At 43.7% G+C, this 24,618-nt stretch overlaps 1 protein-coding gene across 17 annotated transcripts in view; it reads left to right on the top strand.

Annotated features, from left to right (window-relative positions):
- col13a1 (collagen, type XIII, alpha 1) overlaps positions 1-24,618 on the top strand; it is a 173,616-nt gene that overhangs the window by 66,014 nt on the left and 82,984 nt on the right. For 13 of the 17 annotated variants that reach the window (XR_005447250.1, XM_038737512.1, XM_038737498.1 and 10 more), the window contains exons 3-5: positions 8,191-8,198; positions 11,421-11,447; positions 22,223-22,258. Coding sequence is in view for 16 of the 17 variants with exons in the window: in XM_038737512.1 (XP_038593440.1) it covers positions 8,191-8,198; positions 11,421-11,447; positions 22,223-22,258 (71 nt within the window). In the remaining variant the exon portion in view is untranslated. The remainder of the gene's footprint in view (positions 1-8,190; positions 8,199-11,420; positions 11,448-22,222; positions 22,259-24,618) is intronic. The other 4 variants (XM_038737500.1, XM_038737506.1, XM_038737505.1 and 1 more) reach the window with 2 other exon arrangements.

The raw sequence follows: 24,618 nt of genomic DNA on the forward strand, positions 1-24,618 counted from the left end.
CCACGAACCTTCAGTGAATTTACCTTTTGTTTTGTTTATTTAAAGTTTCAGACCGTTTAATTAATTCAGAAACAACCATGTTCCTTTTAAAGCCTTTATTCCAGTTTGAATTAACGTTAACCTCACTCCTCTCAACGACAACAAAGTCGGAGGCCAGCCACATGAGTCAGTTACACCACCATAGCCAAAACTAAATTACATTGAATCCTATTACTCTCATTGATTGCATCCTGGTTGTTTAGTCATTATTGATTTTATTTCTTTGATATATTTAACCTCACTTTGTATTCACCTTAGTTGTAATAAAAGATGATGATTTGACATTTCACATTAGAGATTTGCCATCAGTGATTTTCCACACCTTGCTGTAATCAGCTTTCTCATCGTCCTTGTGAAAAGGTGGAAGTGTATTTGTGAAAGGTCTATGTTACAGGGCTGAGTGTGAGTCTTGGGCTGGTCCTGACTGTCTGTTACTCTCATATGTTTATGTTTAATAGGTTTTCCTTGTCTAGAGAAACTAATAAACCATCATAGAAGAATAATTCACAAAATCAAAGGGTTGCACCAAAAGTGACACCAATATTTTTTACTGTAGGACAAAACTACAATATTCATGCAAATAATTCAAAATATTCTCTTTTTCTCAAATGAAAAATGGTTTCTAACCTGGGATTTGGAAAACCAAACAGGTGATTTTTGGCCACCAATGGCTATTTGTATTTCATAATTATTCTGGAATCAGTTATTTATCTACTTACTCAAGTCTATAAATACTTTTATCAGCCACTATGTCAACGTTTTTTATTTATTTTTATTTTGAATGAAGATAAAGTAACTCCCACAGAGAATGTAAAATATAGACGAGATTACACCAGTGTTCTGAATTGCAGCTGCAGCTTCAACAAAGACCCCTGTAAAGGTCACAAGCTGTCGATGCTGCATTTGCTGAATTGCAGATGTCACAATGTGCCTTAAAATAAAAGACAGAAGCAACGGACAAAAAATACAGACATGAAAAGAGGTCGAAAACCCGATAAACCGAATTAATTAATAACTAGATTTTTTAATTGATCAGTCTCTTTAGAGGGAATTAAATTCTTTGATAAACTGACCTTCTCTTCTTCTTCAAAGAAAACACAGATAACTGATTAAATTAGCCTAAATGCCTAATCTTTGAGTAAATGAAGAATTAATTAGGTATTGTTATATGATAAAGAAAATAAACTAACACAACAGATCAATAGCATATATTAATTGATGAAATAAACCTGATCTTATTGGTTATAATAGAGTGATCACAAACTTCATCACCAACCGTCCGCAGCGGGTCGGTCGCTCCGCAATGTCCTGTCCCTGGCCCTGTATGCTCCACTGCCCCACTCCCTCTCTGGTACGGATGTGTCCCTAGTACGAGCTGATTGGTTTGTGATCGTTCCCTCTGGCTGGATGAATATTATTATTATTATGGTATATCATTATTATTATACGTGTGATCCATGCACCACTGCAGCTGGGGGCTCTCTGCAGCGCCACACAACTTTCTAAATTCTTCCCTCTTATGGAGAAAAGAAAGGTCAGGTCGTAAACACAGTCGCAGCTGTTGTGTGAAGCGTAATTGTAGCAAAGTGGCTAAATATGATGTAATAATAATTATTTTATTATTATTATGATAAGACAAACATGCCTGATACTTTCACAGTCAATCCCAGGCCTGCAAGCAGTGTTAGGTGGGCCCTTGCACCACGACTCGCCTCAGGGCGTGACGTAGTCGCGCCATACATTCTGCAGCTCTGCAAAATGGTGTGGCTCTGAATTGTCACACACTTCCAACGCTGCACGGAGGACTTAAACGCCATTTCCTGTGTCCCCTATGTGGCGCAGGAGAACAACTGTAACTATACATTATGTCTCAGTACATCAAGTATGGAATATAATTGCCATGTTTCCATCTAGGGCTACGTTCAGACTGCAGGCCTTAATGCTCACATTATTGTTTAAATGTGGCCCATATCAGACTGCAGTGTCTACTCTTCACAGCCTGAAAGTGACCCGCATGCGCGAAATAACATGACATCACATGCAGCATGCTGTTGTACAGAAGTAAACAGAGCCACAGAGGTTTTCGCTTTTTCGGCTCCATCTACAGCAGGACTTTGACAACAGCTGCTCTGGATGACGTCTTTTTAAATCCGACCTGTCTGGACACTCAGGTTGGATTTGGGCCACTTTCATATGTGGCCTGGAAAAGATCAGATTCCATGTGACTTTTGGGTCACTTTGGCCTGCAGTCTGAACATAGCCTGGTTGCACACAGACCCGGAGCTCTCTCTTTAGTAGCTTTAGTAGCGTCTATGGGAGTATTGTTTTGGTCGTGCACCTAGCGATTATACACACAATGGGCCTAACTGGCTGCATGAAAACATCACCGACCTAGGCATTGAGCTAGCAGGCCACTCCCTCTACCATGCAGACCGCATATTTAATGTTACTATAAGCTGCTAAAATGAGATTGATCCAACAGAATTTCGTTGTATGAACAAATGCAATGACATACTATACTATCTAAATATGTGCGTTTCCATCAGCTGGTTTGGAGCAATTAACAAGGCTACGGCAATCGTAGTTACGTCAGTAGCTGAAGTTACACATGGATGTAATAAACAAGACGTATGGTTTCCAAACCAGAAACAAAACCAGCTGCATGGAACTGATGGCCACTGATCTTAGAAAAATGGAGTGAGGTCCACAGGAATGTGTTTCAAGCGGGCAAACTGCTACCAGCCATGTCTCTGCATGTTATGGGAATATCTGGGAAGACGCTAACAGCAGAAACAGCTGATCAGACGTGAGTTACAAGTTTGCTACTTCAGAACTTATTTGGCAAAAGTGTTTCCCTCGCCCATTTGGTGCGTTAACTTTTTTTAGACAAAGGCAAAAACCACCTCAAGAGACGAAATTCGTTTTTTTTTTTTTTATTTTGCCATCAATCTTTTCTAATACTTCAAAATGCGAATAAAAAAAACGTTGATGGAAACACGGCTATTGTGAAAATTTATTTAAATCACATGATGAGTGTCAGACAGAGCTTACTTCTTGTTCCCATTAGGTGGCACTACGACTATTACCGAATATTGGCATGTAGATGTGTTCAGGACGGGACTGTTATCAAACATGTAAAGTTTGCTACAGATGTGAGCATGTACACTAAAGTTCCAACAACTTCTTGTTTCATGGCGAATTATCGATTTTGGATACCTCGCCATGGGCACACTGTTCAACAAAAACTCACCGTTTGTACAGGTTTTAATCGTCAGTGGCTTTAGAATAGACTGAAGTCGGTCAGAGTGATTCTGTAATTCTGCCACAGAAATTTCCTATATGTAGGTGAAATGTGCTGGGTGGGCCAGCAGGTGGTGCTATGACTATGGATGAATATTGGCATGTACATTTGTTTATAGTGGGACTCTTATCAAATGTATAACATTTTGTAAAGATCTGAGCATGTACAGTCAAGTTACAACAACTTCCTGTGTCATGTCAAGTTTTACAACATGGCATCGTCAATGTGTTAAGGGTTTTCTGGGACAGTTTTGAAGTTGATATGGCCAACCTGCTAGGAGTAGTACATCATAGTGTAAAACGTGACATTTCCTCTTGCCAGCAGGTGGCGCTATGACTTTGAGTGAATGTTGGCATATGGATGTGTTTCAGGATAGGACTGTTATCATACAAGTCAAATTTGGTGCAGATGTGAGCATGTACACTAAATTTATAACAACTTCCTGTGAAAACTCACTTTGTACAACTTTTAATTGTCAATTGGTTTAGACTGCTCAGCGAATTTGAAGTCGATCGGACTAATTCCCTAGGAGGAGTGTGTTAAAGTACGCACCCTGTAAATGGAGAAAAATGGGTTAAATTTCACTTTCAATAAAAAATGGCTGACTTCCTGTTGAGTTAAGGGTATGGGTCCTTGAGGCTTTTTTGTGTGTCTTGATATGTAAATGTAAATGCTCTGTATTTGTATAGCGCCTTTCTAGTTTTTGTGATCACTCAAAGCTTTTACACTACATTGCATGCATCATTCACACACTGAGCCCAAGTGCTCAAACAGAAACTAACATTCACACACATTGAACTGCCAATCTTCCGATTAACGGGACATCCACTCTACCTCCTGATACACAGCCGCCCCTACACATGTCCCCGAACAATTTCTTGAATGTAGGTTACACATGGCGTGGGGGCTAATTTTTTCCAATTTTTTGTGCAAGGCCAAGTTTGGTGAGTTTTTGATCGTGTTAGGCCTCCAAAAATGAGTTTACTTTGTGGAAAAAGAAAAAAATCCTTCAGTTCCAATAGGGACCTTGCATGTTTCATGCACGGGCCCTAAAAAAGCAACTCTTCAGTTGAATACTAAGGCATTCAAGGGTTAGCATAGAAAATAGTAAAAATGCACTGACTTTAGGTGAAGAACAAAAGATACCTACGTACGTTTAAGAAAACTAGGATACAAAAAAAGAATGCAAAGATGTTAGTTCAAAGCGGTTTTAGGGGGAAAGTCCCAGTCGAGCTCTTGTAGGCAACTAGCCAAATGAAGAGTTTGGGGCGTGGAGGAAGGTTTTCACACTGAAAACTCCTATTCCTTTGTTTGAAATTTTTAAGATGGCTACTCAGGTTTTCTGACTAGTGATATTTACTTAAAGTTTTAGTTAAATTCACATACTTGACTACATCACTATAGTCAGTCAACAGTAAATCAAAATATGAAATAGAATAGTGGTTATCAAACATGAGGGAAACATGATTTAAGCAACAACTATTTTAGCAGATCATTCAGTCCTTTACCTGACATTCCTGGCTAACCAGCTGTTGAGATGATTCCTAATACTATTTAACTTTCAAAGCATTATTTCCAGCACTATAGGTGGCATAAATTAAACAACACAGTTTGCTTTACACAATATAATATATGTACAAAAGACTCTTAACCTTCTCTTACATTGTTTAATACCCATTCTGTGTTCTTTAGTTGAGACAGTGAGAGAGCAATCAGGTCGGGTAAATTTAAAAATGCTATAGTTACTAGACGTAACTCCAGTTCTATGAGTGTGCATGAGTGAGATAAACTTTATATTTTAGTATTTTACACACAGGTCCAAAAGACACACGCACAAACAGGACTCATAGCAACACAAGGAGAGATGTCAGAGTGAGGGGGCTGCCACTCTGTGCAGCGCCCGAGCAGTTGGGGGTTCAGGGACTTGCTCAAGGCCTTCTTCAGCAGTCTCCAGGAGGTGAATTGGCACCTCTCCAGCTACCAGTCAACACTCCGCAACTCTGGTCCAAGCTGGATTCAAACCGGCATCCCTCCGGTTCCCAGCCTAATCCTTATGGACTGAGCTACTGCTTTGTATTAAGTTGACCTAAGAACCTTTTCTATTTAGTTTCAGGCACACTTCATGTTGGATATGTTTAAAGGAATGTCAGTGTTAAAGAGTGTGGATCGCTAAATGCCTGCTATGCTGTTAAGAGGGCATTAATCACAGGTGTGGGGTATATATTGCTCTCATTTAACTTGCACGTTAGACAGTATATTCTCACATATTCCTGTTCAGATAATGATAGGAGTGTTGTATGATGTACAGTATATGTAACAGTATTGTACTCATTGTTTTAATTTCTTTGTTTATTGACAGATACCACACCCACACACATTTATCTCCTGAATACAATAACGTTGAACCATCCTTCCATCTCGACTCTCATTACCTGTATGAAGTCAATGCCTGCCCTGTACATCCTGGCCTTAAGTAGTGTTCTGGCTGGTGGCTTAAAGAAACGTTATATGTTTTGTAAAAAACACATTTTTTGCTGCTGTTATGAATGTGACATTAGTTAAAAAGTCAGGAGAGACTGCTTTGTTTGGGTGTGAAGGGGGGTGGCACATATGTATGGGATAATTATCAACTCTGACGGCCACATACTGATTTTCTATTTTTTTTACTGGGCGTATTTAAAATCGTATTTGATTGTTTGATTGAAGAGTTGAATTGAGGAGCATAATTCTGTGCAGCATATATTCGTGTAGCCCCTCCTCTCACTCCCTCTCTCTCTCTCTGTCTCATAAACACCACTGCACAAACCTGTCCAAAGTTAGAATATAGCTGGGTTGTCGGGATTATTTAAATGGGAGGATAGCGGGCGAGAACAGAAAAATACAGGAGTATCCCGGGAAAAAGTTGACAGGTATGATTTATAGCTATTCTGTCCTGTTATTCAGTCAATGGCTGTGTTGTCAGTGTTGGTAAACAAGAGGTTAACTCTTGGTGATAACAGGTTGGTTAAATAGCTAATTCACATGAATTCATATTTGTCTGAATAGGAACATATAGAGATGACACTAATGATAAACGACTGGGAACCCTTACCTTAAACTCCATCAGGGGGTGAGAAGAAAGAGAGAGATGGTGTTTGTGTTTGCATGGGTATGTGTGTGAGTGACACAAGGAGGGGAGGACAAGAGGTGGTCATTACATTATCTTATTTGAATAGATTTCGGCTAAAATAAACCAAAGGGTCCTGTCTGAGTATTACAAATAAACTTATCTTCCTGGATGTGATTTCATTGTCTCACTGGGACCTTAAACACCACAGCCACACCAATACATGTACGTTTGCTGTTTTAAAGCAGTGCAGCTTATACACACACACACAAGCCGTGTAAGCCGCTTTCATAAAAAGACTCGCGGAAACAATATCTGCCCCATATGCTGCATTCACTCATTCATACTGAACAATAGGTTTCTCATAACCACGTGTGCTTTCACAGAACCAGAAAAATAGAAAAAGACCATTATGTGTAACATAAGCATGCTGGCTGTGGCATTCCACACAGACATCGTTCCATCTCTGTTACTACAAACGTTTCCGGCTCAGAGGCGGATCGAATACTAACAGTCCCGGAAAATAAGGCAGTGTGAAAGTGCGTATTTGCAGGAATAAATGAAATGGTGAATGATCATTTCAATCTCAGCTTGACAAACAATAGGCCGGAGTTTAGCAATGTTCCCCAGCTGGGAAAAACAAGTTCAGAGTCAATACCTGGTCAAAAGTGACCCCTAGATTTCAGAGATTAGATTGACCTTATGAAGCAAAGGCACATAGCTGTTTTCTACTCTTCTTAACTACACATTTGAAGTACTTTCACTCCACATCCAAGTTGGGATTGATTTGTGGGCAGACTCTTTGCAACACAGCCAGGGTAGTGAAATGTTTTCAAGTTTCAGGACTCACTGTGGCAGTCTCAGGAAACCGCATGGAGATTTTCAGATGCAAGATGATCAAGACCCCCGAAATTGAAACTGCTGTTTATGATTGATGCTTAAATGAACATGACGTGTGGAAACATCCTAGCCTGGCTTTGTCTGGGGAATAATTCCTAGTGTCTCGATGTTGTTTGAAGAAATAGATTAAACACATTAGTAAGTCATTGCCTACACAAACATGCACAGTACATAGTGGCTGCAGAGAATATTTCTGAAACCTGTCTGTGAAGATTTTCAGTTATGCTGGTCATAGTTATCCAAGGCGGGTTAAAATCAAGGGCAACTGGCTGTTTAATCTTGATCATTATGTAAATAATGGATACCACTTGGTTCGTTGGTGCTCTTGGCTGTTGCTGTCCTTTCATTTCCTCCCAGGAGATTGAACAAACACTCATATTTGGCCTCATGTGACAATACCAACGGCTGTTCAGACCCAGGCTCTCTGGGATTTACCTCTAATGTGGTTGCAGACAGAAACACTAACAAACCAAGCGTTATCCATCACCTTGATAACGACCCCACAGAGGTTACATGGATGAGATTCCCTGCCAGTCATAACTTGAATGAGAGGCGAAACATCTTCAAGTATCTTCAAACAAATCCAGTTGCCCTTGATTTTAACCCACCATGGACTTCTGAAACATGTTTAGTTCACAGTAACAACTGGCTTACTAACTGGGCACCTGCCACAAGGCCCTAGACAGTTAGGGGTGGAATCATGGTCAGCATCTAATATTTGCTTTGCTGACCCTGTTCACGGTACACTGAGAACCAATCATAAGCAGGACTTCAGACTGTATGTAACATATGTTTTTATAAACTATAAATCTAAATATTTTCTTTCTTTCTCACTGTCTTACAGGACCTCCAGTAAGTACACCAGACGCCTTGTGTGACCTGCTTGTGGTAAAGTGACTTGTAATTTTTACACTTTGGTGTGATGTAGATGAAATGGAAAATATAGTTACTTTTCTGGATGCAATGATAATGTGTACATTACTTAATGATGTGGCTCTTGTTTCTGTCATGAACCAAATGTTTTGTATACATGTTATAGTTTTAACCTACACTTCAAATTGTACACACAGTTTTGATTTTTACATATCATTTAAGTCTTCCACTTTTTTAGAATTCAATCTGTGAATTAAATATTTAAGTACCTGGGGCCTCATTTATAAAATAGACTTACGTATGACCATAGACTGTATTAAAAAAAGTGTACATAGTCAATGTGAGGTCACCAGTTTGGCATTTTGGACGTCGCCATCTTGTTTTTTTTTAAACAAGCCATACCTCCTCCACTCTAGTGCTCAGCACCAGACAGTACCCACCCAGCCACAGCCTGTTCGCCCTGCTGAACTTCTGTGAAGAGATACATATGTATCTGCTGTCATACCACCAGACTGCAGAGCAGCTTTTTCCCCCAGGCTGTGAGACTAAATTCATCCTCAGCACTCAATAGAAAACTGTTTAATTGCTATGACTTGTTATTTATCCACTCACCCATATTTATTTTGTATATAATATGCTTTTTGTGAGTAGCATAAAGGGAACTACTTTATCTCGTAAATCCTTATGGTGTAAAATGATAAATAAATCTACCTTGTAAGCACACCATCAGAAATGATGAAGTATAAATCTAAGAACATTTTTGAAAATGAGGACCCTGGACTCTTAGCACTGTTACCTTCACAACAAGAAAGCTGTAGGTTTGAATCTACTGGCCAGCTGGGGTTTTTCTGTGTGGATTTTGCATGATCTCCCCACCTAAATTATTAACTCTAATTGTGTATTCACATACAACACAAAATTAATGTTCGCCTTGCATTATTCGCGCAAGTTTAAACACTGGTACCATATTTTTACTGCGTTTCACCTGCTGCAGAGCTCTCCTGTCCTCGGCCGTGCACATCCCATGCCAGTTATTATTACTGGTCAGCAGCTGTGGACTGCCTCCATTCCCAGATTCGTCACATATTCATAAACATATTCCTGCCGAGTTTTAAGTTGCATTTCTGTGGCAATCATGATTGTATATGTGAACACTACACAAACTTTTTATGAGGTCGCGCCAAGCTGATTTCGAACTCACTAGAAGTAGTAGCTGAAATGCCTACGAGCTAGTCGCACATTCACCGATCTTTGGCTTCCAGTCACGTATTGATTAGGTACGTCAGTATCCAGGTAACATTTTGTTTGGGGCTGATCTATCAATCTTACAAAATACCTGAACATGTTTATCAAGGGTTTTTTCTCAAGGCTACAGCAACATTGGCCACTACATTACACACTAATACAGTCTAAATACATGAAATTATTGTCGACAATGAGCCACAGAAAGAGTAGAAAACAAGTGGTAGCCTAATATTCTGCCCACAACACAATAGGCTACCAATATGGACTTAATTCACAGTCATTATCTTTCCTTTTGTGTATATATACAGCCACTCAGACCTTTATTTTCCAGTAACAGCTCGTCAATACCGCATTTTAATGCCAAGCTTTAGCTGCTCCAAATTATGCGGCCAGCACGGTGTTCCATTGAAATAGGCTAATAGCCGAAAACATTTATAATTATGTATTTAAAATATTAAATTAAAAACAACCAGGCAGTTAATATGCACACTTCAATATATGTTTGTTTATCGCAAGTGATATGTCATCTCAATATATTTTCGCTCAATACGTTATCGCACATTGAATATTTTCCTCATACCCTGCAGGCCTACCTCATGCCCGTTGGGTCTGGTCTTACCAAATAACCATCACTAAATAATAGTAAAGTATCGATAGTGGTATCACCAAAGAATCGGATTGTTAAGCAGTCTCAATAAGGGTATCAATATCAATAAAAATTAACGATCCTCATCCCTAGTAAGCAGTATAGCATGTAGAAACACAGCCATATTAAAAAGGCAGTAAGTGCAGTGCACATGCATACACAACAGGGTACCATCATTTCTGTTTAAATAGACATTTAGCTACTTTTTGTCGGGCCTGAACTTGGCTCAGGTAACTGCAGGACTGATGAGAGGAATGGCAACAAGTGTGTGAATGGGTTTGGCAGTCAGGTGATGTGGGAAGGAGGGAATGTCCAAGGGTATCTGGTGGACTGATGGAAAATGGCAGTGAAAGGGCTTGAGGAACCAGAAAAGTGGCTGAAGAGGAGGGACAGAGAAACAGACTCAAAGTCAGCCTGATTTAGTAGAAATACTACTTATCTATGACTAGCCAAGCGTCAGCCACACTAACCCAGAGCCTCAAGACTGAAGTGCAACTACATTTCTGACATGGAGGAGAGCAGTGTATAAAATGAAGAATCTACAAACTAAAATGTGTGGTTTTAGTTCATAAATCAATGATAAAAAAATAGTTGTAGTTTTTTCCTATGTCCCTACTGTTATTTCAGGTTTATATTGGGTCTAAGGGGATTGGCTATGAGCCCATAGGTCAAAAAGAGAAGAAGGGAAGTCTTTATCAAACCACTTTTTGAGAATTTCCAGTATGTTGATTTCAAACCAATTAGCATTCCATCCTTTACCTAAGAGCTGCTCACACAAGAAGCAACGGTTTGTGTTCCGTTCACACAATGAAAGAAAAATTCACTTGACTTTTGACAATGTGCCGCTGTGCCCCTACTTGTTCTGAAATCTATTGTATTCTAGCTCTTTGTGTTTTGTTTTTGATGCTGCCATGTTGTTATATCCACATTAGCAAGGTATTCTAGTTGGGTGAGGTCAGTTCAGAGTTTTGAAGAAACATAACAACTTTTAGCATGCAAAACCTCTCTGTGGTGAAAAGAAGATTTTCCATGTTCAGAAAAATCTTTTGTTGTGTTAAAATGTGATTCACTAAATGCCTGTTGACCAGTTTAAAGTTTAAAGAGGCATGCTACTGCATAAGCAGGCTTCTTTCTGTGTGCTGTCACTGAGCTGAAAAGGCCAAAATAAAACATAAGCAAGACAGTAATTACCTCTAGTCTCTCCAAATATTTTTTTCTGGCCTGGTTCCGTGCAGGTATCTATATGTGGACTTTATCTGTAACATTTACTCTTTCCTTTTTGTACCAATTTTCTCTCAACCCTTTTCTAGGGTCCTCCTGGACGAGCAGGCTTTCCGGTAACTGTCTTCTTAACTTGTGTCTTTGTGTGTCTTTATATACAGCATTTGCATGTGTTAATAGCAATCACTGCAGTGTTAATCCCTCCGCTTGCTCTCTCCTGAGTAGTTGTCTTTATTTTGATTTCCAAATGAGTTTTAATGAAAATGGACACAGCAAAACTAAATATATCCAGCTGTTGTCACTAGATGGTAGCCGTAGCTTTCCCAGGACATTTGTTTAAACAGTGAACACATATCCATTAACAATTCTGTCTCAACAAAATACATCTATATCCTACTAATTTGTTTTACTAAATGTGTTTTTGAGGAAACATTCTTGCTGCGTTGATTAAAGCGAGGCTGTGCAACTTTTGAAAGAAGATATAACTCAAACTCTGAAATACACATGAAAGGTTGAATTCACAAGCATTACCTGGTGTTCCTTGGTCTGGGATGACCATTGGCTTATGGTAGCTAATTTTATGTACTGCAAACTCTGTGTTGCTGTGTAAAAAGAAAGTGTCAGTTCCCCTTCGAGGGAACTCGAACTGCGTCGGTTACGACACTATGGGAACGCCTCTAGGCGAAGCAGGTCTGAACGTGAATGAAATCACTCCAATCCTATTGGCCTGTTGCTAGAACGGTAAGGTGTGACGGAATAACCGGAGGAGTATAAAGCACACCTGTACACACTCATCATTAGCTTTTTTCTATTCAGCAGGCGCTCTTGTATGTTGTTTGAAGAAAGCTCCAGTCCTACAAGCAGTGTGTCTTACCTGAAGAAGAAGTCTACCAGCATGTCCGGCAACCAGATGTACAGAAGGTGTGTTTTTTCTTGCCCTCGGTACATCACGGATGGAGATTCTCATGAGATGTGTGTCTCATGTTTGGGGATGGAGCACGCACGGGCAGATCTCGAGGGGGCTGCCTGCGCCCGTTGCGAAGCCCTTTCCGTGCGGGTACTGAGGTACAGCATGGCTCTCTTTCCGAGGATGGCCAGATGTGTTTTCCCCGTGGCGCGGGCCCTGCGGCCGCTGAGGCGGCCCGGCGGCTTCACTCATGGGTTCACAGCGTGATCTGTCGGAGGATTTCGGGACAGCTGAGGCTTCATCCGCTGGCTCCGACGCTTCCTTTCCTCGTTCGGGAGCCCGTTCTCGGCTTCTCCCGCTCGCGGTTTGGATCCGGAGACGCTGCAGCAATCCGACTCCGAGGAGGCGGACGTGCTCAGCGCAGTGGACGATGACTTCCGGGTGTCGTGGCGGCGTCATCTGGCCGCGCCCGACTATGACGTGCTGCTGGAGGTGGTGACTAGAGCCGTGGCTAAGCTCAACATCAACTGGCCACGGGAGGAGCAGACACCACAGGCTAGTGGTAGCTTGATGAAAGGTTTCTTAAGCACCACACGCCACCTCCACGGCGGTCTCTGCCATTCTTTCCTGAAAAGAAAGTACATGATGAACTGAGTAATCATGGGGCAGACCCTTCTCTACATGGCTTTCCACACCCCAATCACTGAACTACAGTAATGTGATGGGGGTTAGGGACCGTGGTTATGGGAGGATGCCTCGGGTGGAGGATGAGTTTGCGAGCTATCTCTCCCCTCGACTTGCGTCCTCCCTGGAGAAGCCGGCGTTACCATCCAAACCATGTCGCACCACATCCACGCTCGTGGGGAAGGCGTACATGGCAGCGGGCCAGGCAGGTGCGAGCTTGCACACCACGGTGCTTCAAGCCTACCAAGCCAACCTGCTACAGGAGATGGTTCAGAGGGGGGGTCCCTCCGAGGAAGATCTGGCGGAGCTTCGCAGAACCACGAAGCGTTAGACGCAGTGCGAAGCGTTCCGCCAGTACCTCCCTCACCGGTCTGGACCCAAGGCAGCTGAGGCTGCCAGGCGTGGGTCCCTTCCCTCTACGAGCTCCTACGGAGAGGAGAGGAAGCAGAGTGTTGCTTCTCGGGGCCCCCCCCGAGGAGCTGGGGCAGCGAGACGGCACTCTCACCCTCAGCCGTCTGAGAGACGCGATCTGAGGACCGTCATCCACTCCCGACGGAGCTCAGGGAAGACCGGGGTAGGGGAGTCTTTCTCCCCTCCCGCACCCCCCCCCCCCGGAGGCCGACCGAGGTCCCCTCCGCCGTGGCAACAGGTGATGTTATCCCGCCGTTTACACGTTCAGGACGCACCTGCCACCATCGAGTCCGCGCCGTACTGCCTGCCCCGAGGGTCTGCAGGCGGACGGCATCCCGACTCACTCACCGTGGATCTTCGGCGGCTCCCCCCTGCCGTTCTGGGGCTTCAGGGGTCCACCAGAAGATCACACGAGACACCGACCACCAGCCCCGAGGGGCTGGTTCCGTTGGCAGACTTTGCAGACGCTTGGCGGAGCCTGACGAACATTTCTCCGCGGGTCCTGCGCACTGCCATAGATGGGTATTGACTACAGTTCAAAACCCGCCCTCCAAATTCAACAGAAGAGAGGGGGTGGTTTGGACTGTGGTCCGCCCGGAGCAAGGTCCGGTGTTGGGACAGGAAGTTTGTACTCTGCTGAGGAAAGGGGCCGTGGAACGTGTCTCCCCCCCAGACAGAGACGCCGGTTCTACAGCCGGTACTTCATAGTCCCCAAGAAGGACGGAGGGCTGCGTGCCCTATTTTGGATCTGCGGGTTCTAACCGGTCTCTGAGGAGATTCAGGTTAAAGATGCTCATCATCCCCGCCACCGTGACGCACATCCAATCTGAGGATTGGTTCATCACGATAGATCTAAAGGACGCCTATTTCCAGGTCTCCATCCGTCCTTCTCACAGGAAGTTCCTGAGGTTTGCCTTCGGGGGTGTGGCTTACCAGTATCGGGTTCTTCCATTCGGCCTGGCACTTTCCCCTCGCACATTCACCAAGTGTATGGATGCAGCACTGGCCCCGCTGAGGCTCCGGGGCATCCGGATTTCAACTTCATCGACGACTGGCTCATCCTAGCCCAGTCTCGAGAGTTGGCGGTTCGGCATCGAGATGTCGTTCTGGCTCGTCTGCGGCGTTTAGGGCTGAGGCTCAACGCAAAGAAGAGCGTGCTGGCGCCCACCCTACGGGCTATGTTCCTAGGGGTTGCATGGGATTCGACAACAATGCGGGCACAATTGTCTCCGGCACGTGTCGACACCATATTGGCTGCCGTGAAAGGGGTCACGCCATCACTATGAAACACTTTCAACGAGTGTTGGGTCTCCTGGCGGCTGCGTCCAGCTTAGTACCATCTGGACTGCTGCAAATGAGACCCCTGCAGTGGTGGCTAAAGAACAAGGGTTTTCCCCCAGGGGAATCCTCTCCGTCTGGTTTGGGTTACGCGCAAGTGTCTTCGTTCCCTATCAGTTTGGAAGGAAACTTGGTTCCTGTCCCAGGGGCCCGTGCTGGGAGGGTCTTGTCGCCGGCTGGTTCTTTCGACAGACGCCTCCCTCACGGGCTGGGGCGCGGTCATGGACGGCCGCTTTGCAAGTGCATCGATCCGAGTGGCATATCAACTGTCTCGAGATGTTGGCGGTGTTCCAGGCTCTAAGGAGTTTCCTGCCCGATCTCCAAGGCCACCACGTCCTGGGTCGTTCCGAGGAGAACAACACAGCGGTGGTGGCCTATCTGAATCACCAGGGCGGTCTGCGCTCGCGCCCTCTGGACAGACTGGTGCGTCAGATCCTCCTGTGGTCCCAGCAGAGGTTACTATCGCTCAGGGCGATGTATCTCCTGGGGACGCAGAATCAGGGAGCAGACCTGCTGTTGAGGCAGGGGCTGAGGCCCGGGGAATGGAGACCTCACCCCGAAGTGGTGGAGCTCTTGTGCGAAGAGTTCGGCCCCATAGACGTGGATCTGTTTGCGTCTCAAGAGACTACGCACTGCCCGCTATGGTTTCTCTCGTTCCTCCAGCCCCGTTGGGTCTGGACGCCATGGTACATTCGTGGCCGAGGCTACGTCTGTACGCTTTTCCCCCAGTCGCTCTGCTCCCGGTTCTGGAGCGGGTCCGCCAGGACTATGTCGGCCTACTGCTCGTAGCCCCGTTCTGGCCAACCCGGGTGTGGTTCTCGGACATCATGTCGCTCCTGGACGGCCCGCCGTGGCGGGTCCCTCTGAGGAGAGACCTGCTGTCCCAGGCGCAGGGCCGGGTTCTTCACCCTTGCCCCGCCATATGGCGACTGTGGGTCTGGCCCCTGAGGGGGCACTGTACCTAGAGGCGGGTCTAACAGCCGGAGCAGTCGAGACCCTCCTGAGCTCCAGGGCCCCGTCCACACGGATACAGCCTGAAGTGGAGTGTTCCTTCAGGACCGGTTCTCTGCTGGTCTTTCCCCTTCCACCCACAAGGTGTACGTGGCAGCTATTTCATCTTTCCACACCCCTCTGAGGGAGGGGTTCTTGGGGAAACTTCCCTTGGTTGTACGTTTCCTCCGTGGTGCCCGGAGGATGAGACCTGCGACTCGGTCCAAGGTTCCCACTTGGGATCTGGCAGTGGTTCTTGGGGCGTTGGCTGAGGCCCCCTTCAAACCCCTGGAGTCAGCTGAGGCTAAGCACTTGACCCTCAAGATGGCCTTTCTCCTTGCTATCACCTCTCTGAGGAGGGTGGGGGAGCTCCAAGCGCTTTCGGTTTCCCCGCAAAGCCTGGAGTTTGCCCCGGGGAATATTAGGGCTATCCTGCACCCTCGTTCAGGATACATCCCTAAAGTGCCTTCTTGTGCGGCAGGGTCCACAGTGCTGCAGGCATTTCATCCTCCACCTCATGTGTCGGCGGAGGACGGGAGACTTCATCTGCTCTGCCCTGTCAGAGCACTGAGTATTTACACTCTGAGGTCCTCCCGTTGGAGGAAGGCTGACCAGCTGCTAGTGTGTTTTGGGTCTCCCAGGGCCGGGCTCCCTGCATCCAAACATACTATTAGCAACTGGATTGTTCAGACTATTTCCCTGGCCTATCAGGTGCGCGGTTTGCCTTCACCTGTGGCTGTGAGGGCTCATTCTACCAGAGGCAAGGCGGCCTCTCGAGCCCTCCTTTCCGGGGCCTCTTTGCAGGATGTTTGTTTAGCGGCTGGCTGGGCCACTCCGCACACATTCATTCGGTTTTACAGTCTTGACCTTCCTTCGGCACCTGGCACTCGTGCGCTCTCCTCTTAGTCGTGCCACTTTATTGCACACAGGGGCAGGCAGGGTTTTCGGCACGGTTTAGTGGGTATCTCGTTCCCATAGTGTCGTAACCGACGCAGTTCGAGTTCCCTCGAAGGGGAACGTCTCGGGTTACGTATGTAACCCTGGTTCCCCGAGAAGGGGAACGAGAGACTGCGTCGGCCCGCCGCACCTCTCTCCCTGCCTGAAGCGCCTGCTTCATAGTTTAAGCTAATGATGAGTGTGTACAGGTGTGCTTTATACTCCTCCGGTTATTCCGTCACACCTTACCGTTCTAGCAACAGGCCAATAGGATTGGAGTGATTTCATTCACGTTCAGACCTGCTTCGCCTAGAGGCGTTCCCATAGTGTCGTAACCGACGCAGTCTCTCGTTCCCCTTCTCGGGGAACCAGGGTTACATACGTAACCCGAGACGTTTGTTGAACTATCTGGTAGAAACTAAGTTTCTGAGTAAAGTTAACATGCGACTCACACACTACAACAAGACACACCCTTACAAAGTTCAATACGTTCAGGGGTTTTGCCTTACCTGGTCTGGTGTTACAATTAGCTTATGGTGGCTTATGTTCCTGCTTGTGGTTCCATTCCATTCATTCAGTCAGATTCCTCAATGACGTCTTCTAACAGTGTTGGGGAATAGTGGCCCGTGGTAGCCTGGCTATTTTCAAAATAATATTATGTTTCAATTTGCTACTTTTTTTCCTTTAAAGAGCCAGGCATTTGGTCATTGTGTAATGTAAGATGTCTGTGAAGATTCATCCAGGTCATAGTTATCCAGGGATGGCAAAATCAAGGGCAGCTGGACTTTACTGAAGATACTCAAAGATGTTTCGCCTCTCATCCAAGAGGCTTCAGTTCTTACTGACTGGCAGGGAAACCCATCTATTTAACATCTGTGGGGTTGTAGGTTGCCGCTGGTTTTGGTAGTGCTCCTGGCTGACCACATTCATTTGTTTTGTAGTTTAATAAATATAGCACAAAATATAATTTACATTAATAGACGTTTCTTAATGTAATAGCTGCAGTGTGTTAAGCTACTCTAGCTAGCTAGCGAGTAGCTTGTAGCGTATCTTGTAGCATAGCTTTTAGTGGAGTTTTTTTCTTTCAATAAAATGTAGTGTTGCTGTAGCTCATTTACTAAAACTACCATCTTTTTTATTGACACAAATGATTAGAAATAAAGAGGGCAGAAGATAAATAGGGGATACAATGATTTGATTGTGCAACTCTTCTAGACTTTCCAAACGTTATTGGACCAATTAGATCGAATTATGACACAAGTCATTTCGCATGGGTTGTGACAGTCAAAACATTTACACCATTTTATATCCACTTCTTTTACAGTGTGAGTCTATGGGAAAAGTATTTTGGGGCCAGTGTGCATCACGTGAGGAACCCATAAGTTTTAATTCGACGGTTCAGCCACTGAAATTGCAAGCTGTCTTGACTGACTGAGGGCTGGAGGATGTGCTTTTAGGAAAGAGTTACATGAGAACTGTAAATTAGTATAATAAATGCCCCAATAATACCATATAAGGCTACTCACTCTGCCCCAAATGTCAGGAAGTGTTCATTTGCGAAAATTACATCAAAGAATAAAAACAACTTTGAGTTGGACATTGTGTCGTGCTGTCAGAGAACCAGAAAGGAAAGTCTATTATTTTCATCTATGTCAGCAGTGGAATAAAGGGAACAGGGCTGGTTCAGTGTGTCTGTCTGCAGAGTTGTGGCTCTAACAAGTTTTACATTTGCAGAAGCACTCTCATTGCACTTTTTAAACCAAATCACCCGTACAAGCCACTTAAGAACTAATCTGTTTGTACGAGTGGTTCTTGCATGAGGCCTATGTTCCCCTCTCACTTTAAACACATACAGACAACTTAAAGTTCTCCATATGCAAAAGAAACATGTTTGGGTCATAGAGCTGGAGGAATTGTGCAGCAGCGATCAGGTTTCTATCTATGGAATGCAGTGCAACATGTGAACTGAATGAGGTTTTACAAAACACTCACTTCATCTAATGGCTATAAGACCTACTTTTATGAAGTTTGAATTTTGTGATTACTGCAAATAAATGTATTTTTTTTTTTTTCTTTGTTTCTGGTGAGAAGCTGGATACCATATTGTGCCAGACAGATTTTACTTTAAAAAGAGACTATTAATATACTCCTTTGTCTGTTTTATTTATTTAAATGTGTTTTGTCACTGGGCTGGACAGGTGACAGACATGGGAATGGGGGACACAAACACCCCACAAACAGACAGCACAGAGAAAGAACAACACCTGCAAATGTAAATGCTCCATATTTGTATAGCGCCTTTCTAGTCTTTTCAACCACTCAAAGGGCTTTTTACACTACATCTGCATTCACCAGTCACACACATTCATACACTGAGCCTAAGTGCTCAAACGGAAACTAGCATTCACACTCATTCATACACTGGCGCAATAGCTGCCAGGGGCAGATCGGGGTTCAGTATCTTGCCCAAGGACACTTCGACACGCAACCAGGGGGAGCCAGGGATTGAACTGCCGACCTTCCGATTAACGGCCAACCCGCTCTACCTCCTGAGCCCCAGCCGCCCCAAGAGAATGGGGGTGGGGACAACAGCAAATAGCAGAAGTAAACACCAATTGCAGAAAGCAACAAAACCTGCAAGAGAACGAGGAGGGTGCAAAACTAACAACAAACAAATAAACAAAAAACAAAAAGCAAAAATAAAGAGACAACCAGCCAAACAGCAGCAATAAACAACTGACATAGGAAGACAACTGAGAGAGAAATGAAAACAAGAAACAGTCAAGCAAAATAAATAAACACAGCACATGAGAGCTGGAATAATAACAATTAATTTAAATAAGTAACTGAAACGATTTTTACTTCTATAATTGTCAATAAATGTCAAATCAGTTTAAAGGCTTTTGCTCCTGGGTGAAAAGTTAAAGAAACCAGATGGTTAATTGTTTTTTTTAAACTATTCTTCAGGGTCAGAACAAACACTTGGTGGCAAACAGTGGATCACTTCACAAATCTGAGATATAACATTCTAAACAGTTATCATAAAATCTTTTTTCAACAATATGCATGAGTAAAGTAAAAGTAAAATCTTTTTCAGTCCCTGATTTAAAGAGATGAATTCTGTACTGGTTTATAGTTCAGAAAATTACAGATTAATTTTATTGAGCTGTAAATATTTATGAAAACACTGATCTGTAGTATATTACTTGTGGGAAACAAGTGAATATCTCTCAGACTTGAAGATGTCCATGATGTATGAGTTAATTATTAGGAAAGTGGTTGTTCACAAATGTTCCAAAAAATATACACAGTCTACTCGGTCATGCAATGTGTCTCCACAAATCGTTTCTCACAGATGAGAGCTCCTCAGCACAGGTGAACACTCTGACCTATGGCCCTTTATCCATCTAAGGCCCTACAACTCTCCTTATCAGAATCAGAATCAGAAGGAGCTTTACTGCCAAGTAGTGTTTTACACATATGAGGAATTTCCTGTGGTGCTACACGTAGACAAACATGCAGTCAACATAAATAAATGTAGAAATATTTAAATATGGAATGGAAGAACAACGTTGCAGATATATGAATGTGCATTATTCTGGGTCTGTGCCGTACAGAAGTAACACAACGGAAGAGAATATTGTGTACATATAAATATATATACTGACAACATAAAAATATACAACAACAAATATGTGCTACGTGCCAGGTCTGTGCACGACACAAGATGAAACAGTATTTACATGTACAGAGACATTTGTATCATTTGCAAGGGGGGAGTGTCTGTAGGGGACCCGGGCCTATTTAATGAGGCTAGCTGCAGATGGGAAAAAAAGTTTTTGTGGCAAGAGGTTTTGGTCCTGATTGACTGCAGCCTCCTGCCAGAGGGGAGAGTCTGAAACAGTTTGTGGCCGGGATGGGAGTCATCAGCTGCAATCTTTCCTGCTCGCCTCAGAGTCCTCGAGGAGTACAGGTCCAGAAGAGAAGGAAGATTGCAGCCAATCACCTTCTCTGCAGAGCAAATGATACGCAGTGGCAGCAGCGTACCAGATGGTGATGGAGGAGGTGAGGATGGACTCAATGATGGCGGTGTAGAAGTGCACCATCATTGTCTTTGGCAGGCTGAACTTCTTCATCTGCCACAGGAAGTACATCCTCTGCTGGGCCTTCTTGGTGAGGGAGGTTCAGTTCAGTTCCCACTTGAGGTCCTGGGAGATGACGGTGCCCAGGAAGCGGAAGGAGTCCACAGTGGTGACTGGGGAGTCACACAGGATGATGGGGGAGGTTAGGGCTGGGCTCTTTCTAAAATCCACGACCATCTCCACGGCGTTGCGCTCCAGACTGTTCTGGCTGCACCAGGTCACCAGATGGTTGATCTCCCACCTGTAGGCGGACTCATCCCCAATGAGGTGAGCCCAATGAGGGTGGTGTTATCCGCAAACTTCAGGAGCTTGACAGACTGGTAGCTGGAGGTGCAGCTGTTGGTGTACAGGGAGAAGAGAAGGGGGGAAAGAACGCAGCCTTGAGCGGATCCGGTGCTGAAGGTCCTGGAATCAGAGACATGTTTTCCCTGCTTCACGTGCTGCTTCCTGTCCGTCAGGAAGTCTGTGATCTACCTGCAGGTGGAGTCAAGCACGTTCAGCTGAGAGAGCTTGTCCTGCAGCAGGGCCGGTATGATTGTGTTAAAAGCAGAGCTGAAATCCACAAACAGGATCCTGGCATAGGTTCCTGGGGAGTCCAGGTGCTGGAGGATGTAGTGAAGGGCCATGTTTACAGCATCATCTACAGACCTGTAGGCTCTGTAGGCGAACTGCAGGGGATCCAGGAGTGGGTCTGTAATGGATTTTAGGTGGGACAACACAAGGTGTTCAAAGGACTTCATAACCACAGAGGTCAGGGCGACAAGTTTGTAGTCGTTTAGTCCAGTGGTCCTTGGTTTCTTGGGGACAGGGATGATGGTGAAGGCTTTGAAGCAGGCTGGCACCATGGCATGTCTCCAGTGAGGTGTTAAAAATGTCTGTGAACACTGGAGACAGCTGATCAGAACAGTGCTTCAGGAGGGAAATAGGAAAAAGGAAATAGATATCCTCATCTAAAGCTATAGAGCAGGGCCTTGTCATAGACACCAACCACTTGCCTCAAATGATGTAAGGAATAGTCGATCCTCTTTTTGCATTGATGATCAAAACACCTGAAACGTATCAGGAGTCAGGGTTGGTCATGCCTGCATCAAATTGTTTTTTGTGTTGTTTTTTTTACACTGTCACAGTGTCATGGAATGCTCTAGTCTTAACACTATGCACGGCATGGTTACAGTAACTGACTAAGCCCTCTCAACAAAAATGATTATATACCTTAAATGGATACCATGGCATTAGGACTTTAACAAACTCTGTATAATCAGTGTTAGCACCTCTTTCTCTGTAGTAGATTATTTATTATATTTATTACAAACCGATGTTAGTGATATGATGTTCTTATAATGTGTCAGTGGAATAAGATTCTAATTAATTTGATGAGAAGAGCCTGTAAGTCTACATGTCAAGGTATCCCTTTAAGAGTTCACTTCTGTCTTCAGTCTAAACTTCGTATTGACCCTGTTCCTTCTATTGCATTGGCCAATAGGGTGACAGAGGAAGTATGGGTATTCCTGGAAGAATGGTGAGTGACTTTGTGCATCAAGAGCACTGTGGTTACATTTCTTATGACATGGCCAGTGGCAAAAGCAACATATCATTTCTTTGACTTAAGAGAAAGACTGCTATTTTGATGACTGCAGCACTGAGAGCACTGTGACTGTTGGCCATGTGCCAATTAAGCATAGACTTGCTGATAATTAAACATTGTAATTAGTTAATTGTGGTAATACAATTAACTAATTAATATATATATATACTGTATATATATACATACATATAAGATTCGATGCTTCGATGGGCGGAGCCTGATTCAACTATCAATCTCACAGTCGAAGCTTCGCAGTGAAACAAGGATCATGCCATTTTGGCTATATGGGGGTGCTCAACGTCTGATTTTACATAGAACAACCAGTTTTCTGACAATAACTAAATATACTGCCTATTACAATATACATTTCAACACTTAATGCTGTAAATAAACATGTAAAAATACTTTTTTACATGCTTTTTAACACTTTTAATAAATGTTTTTAAAGTGTGTAAATAAATCCAAAATTGTAACACTAACCCTGGGTCGTCCGTGCGCATGTGTAGGCGTAGCGAGCATATGTGTGGTGCCAGAAGAGAAACACTTGCTGAAGAGACGGAACCCAGCTTCACTGGTGTTGTGCTGAGTTGTCCGCAGTCTGTAATGGTAAAATAAATGTGTTAATTTACAATGAATTTATATTCCTTAGCTTCTGACCTTTCAAGGAGACCAGAATTATGCATCTAGGCAAATGGTTGAGGAGTTATTCCTGATTCATTTTAGGTATGTTATTTTAGGCGTTTTTCCAGGAAAAGGTGTCAGTTTCCAACAGGTTAACACTACTTGATACATTTAATTTGCAAGTAGTGGCTCCTAAGGGTCAGGAGAGGAATTTGTTTTGAGGACTACTTTTGCATTACCTCGCAATACTTTGCGTTCCCTCTCAATACATTATCGATCAAGCACTGTGTTCCATTATATCAATTCAACGTTTTAGTTTTTTTTTTCATTTTACTGATAGAGCCGCTGGCTGCTTTCAGGCTGGATAGGCTGGATGTGCAGGCTTTCTCTTCCTTTGCTTGAGTCTTCACTGCAGTTTAGTGACTTTTTATTCGTTTATTACCTCTTATTGTCATCTACCGTATTTGGACTAAACACTCAGGAATGATCAGCCTCACATGTGACTAATGGAAATTATTATAATTGATGTAAAAGTTTTTCCTAACAGACTCTCCGACTCTCTCTGACTTTAATTGTCTCCATAATAAAAGTTAATGGGGTTAATAACAGGAAAGAGAAATCTGTTTTAATGTATTAAGAAAGTTGTGTGTGGTGTTTTTGTTGTTAAGACCTACAGTGAACACAGTGATTTTAAAGGATCAGTGTGTAATATTTCTGAGGATTTATTGACAGAAATGCAATATAATATCCATAACTAGCGCGTTTCGTCACCACAGCCTTCTTCTTCTGCTTGTATAATTCTGGCAGTATAGACGCCCGTCACTACATTGAACGCGTCCGTAGAAGAAGAAGAGGAAATAATAATAATAAACAGTCTCTGAGTAGTCCTCTGGTTTATTAGAAGTAAGAAGGGAAGTGACAAATTTGGACAAATGAAAGAGCACATGTTATTTAGCACGAGAGCCGGCAGTGTGTCGATCTTCATAAGATGAAGCCAGACGGAGTCGGGACAGATGCAGACAGATGACGGCAAAAAATCACGGACATAATCGGTGTGGATTTTCCCGGATGGAAGGCTCTGATGTGGGACAGATGTTTTCAAAGCAGAGCTGTTTTCTGTTGGACAGGTAATTAAGTTAGTCGGACTTTAGCGATGCAAATGAAAGCTGTTGTTTGATAGCTTTAGCTAGAAGCCGTCCATAATCACAGAGAGAAGTGACGCGCTTCTCCTGTCAGTGGTGTAAAATATGTAACATTAGTTGGATTAATTTCATGTAGCCTTGTTATTCTCTAGCGCTGTGGTTTGGCTTTTCCGGTTACGTTAGCGAGACAATCAGCTGATCAGTAATTGGCAATGAAACAGTAATGTTAGCTTACAGCATGGAAGCATCAGCTAGCTAAACTTTTACTGCCCTAGTAGAAAAAAATAATTTCATGTAGTTATTCTCCAGCGCTGTGCTTTTGCTTGTGGTGTAAAATATATATTTGGATTAATTTCATGTAGTGACTCTCTCTCTCCAGTGCTCTGTTTTGGCTTTGTAGGTTATGTTCTTGAGACAATCAGCTAATCACTAATTGGCAATAAAACGTAGCTTCCAGCATCTAAGATTAGATCAGCCAGCTAAACTTTTGCTAAGCTGGAAGATAAAATATGTTGTTGGATTGTAATTTAA

The sequence above is a fragment of the Micropterus salmoides genome, unplaced genomic scaffold (assembly GCF_014851395.1).
Source record: "Micropterus salmoides isolate LMB-PRFRI ecotype aquatic unplaced genomic scaffold, ASM1485139v1 Ms_hic_scaffold_22, whole genome shotgun sequence".
NCBI classification, from domain to species: domain Eukaryota; kingdom Metazoa; phylum Chordata; class Actinopteri; order Centrarchiformes; family Centrarchidae; genus Micropterus; species Micropterus salmoides.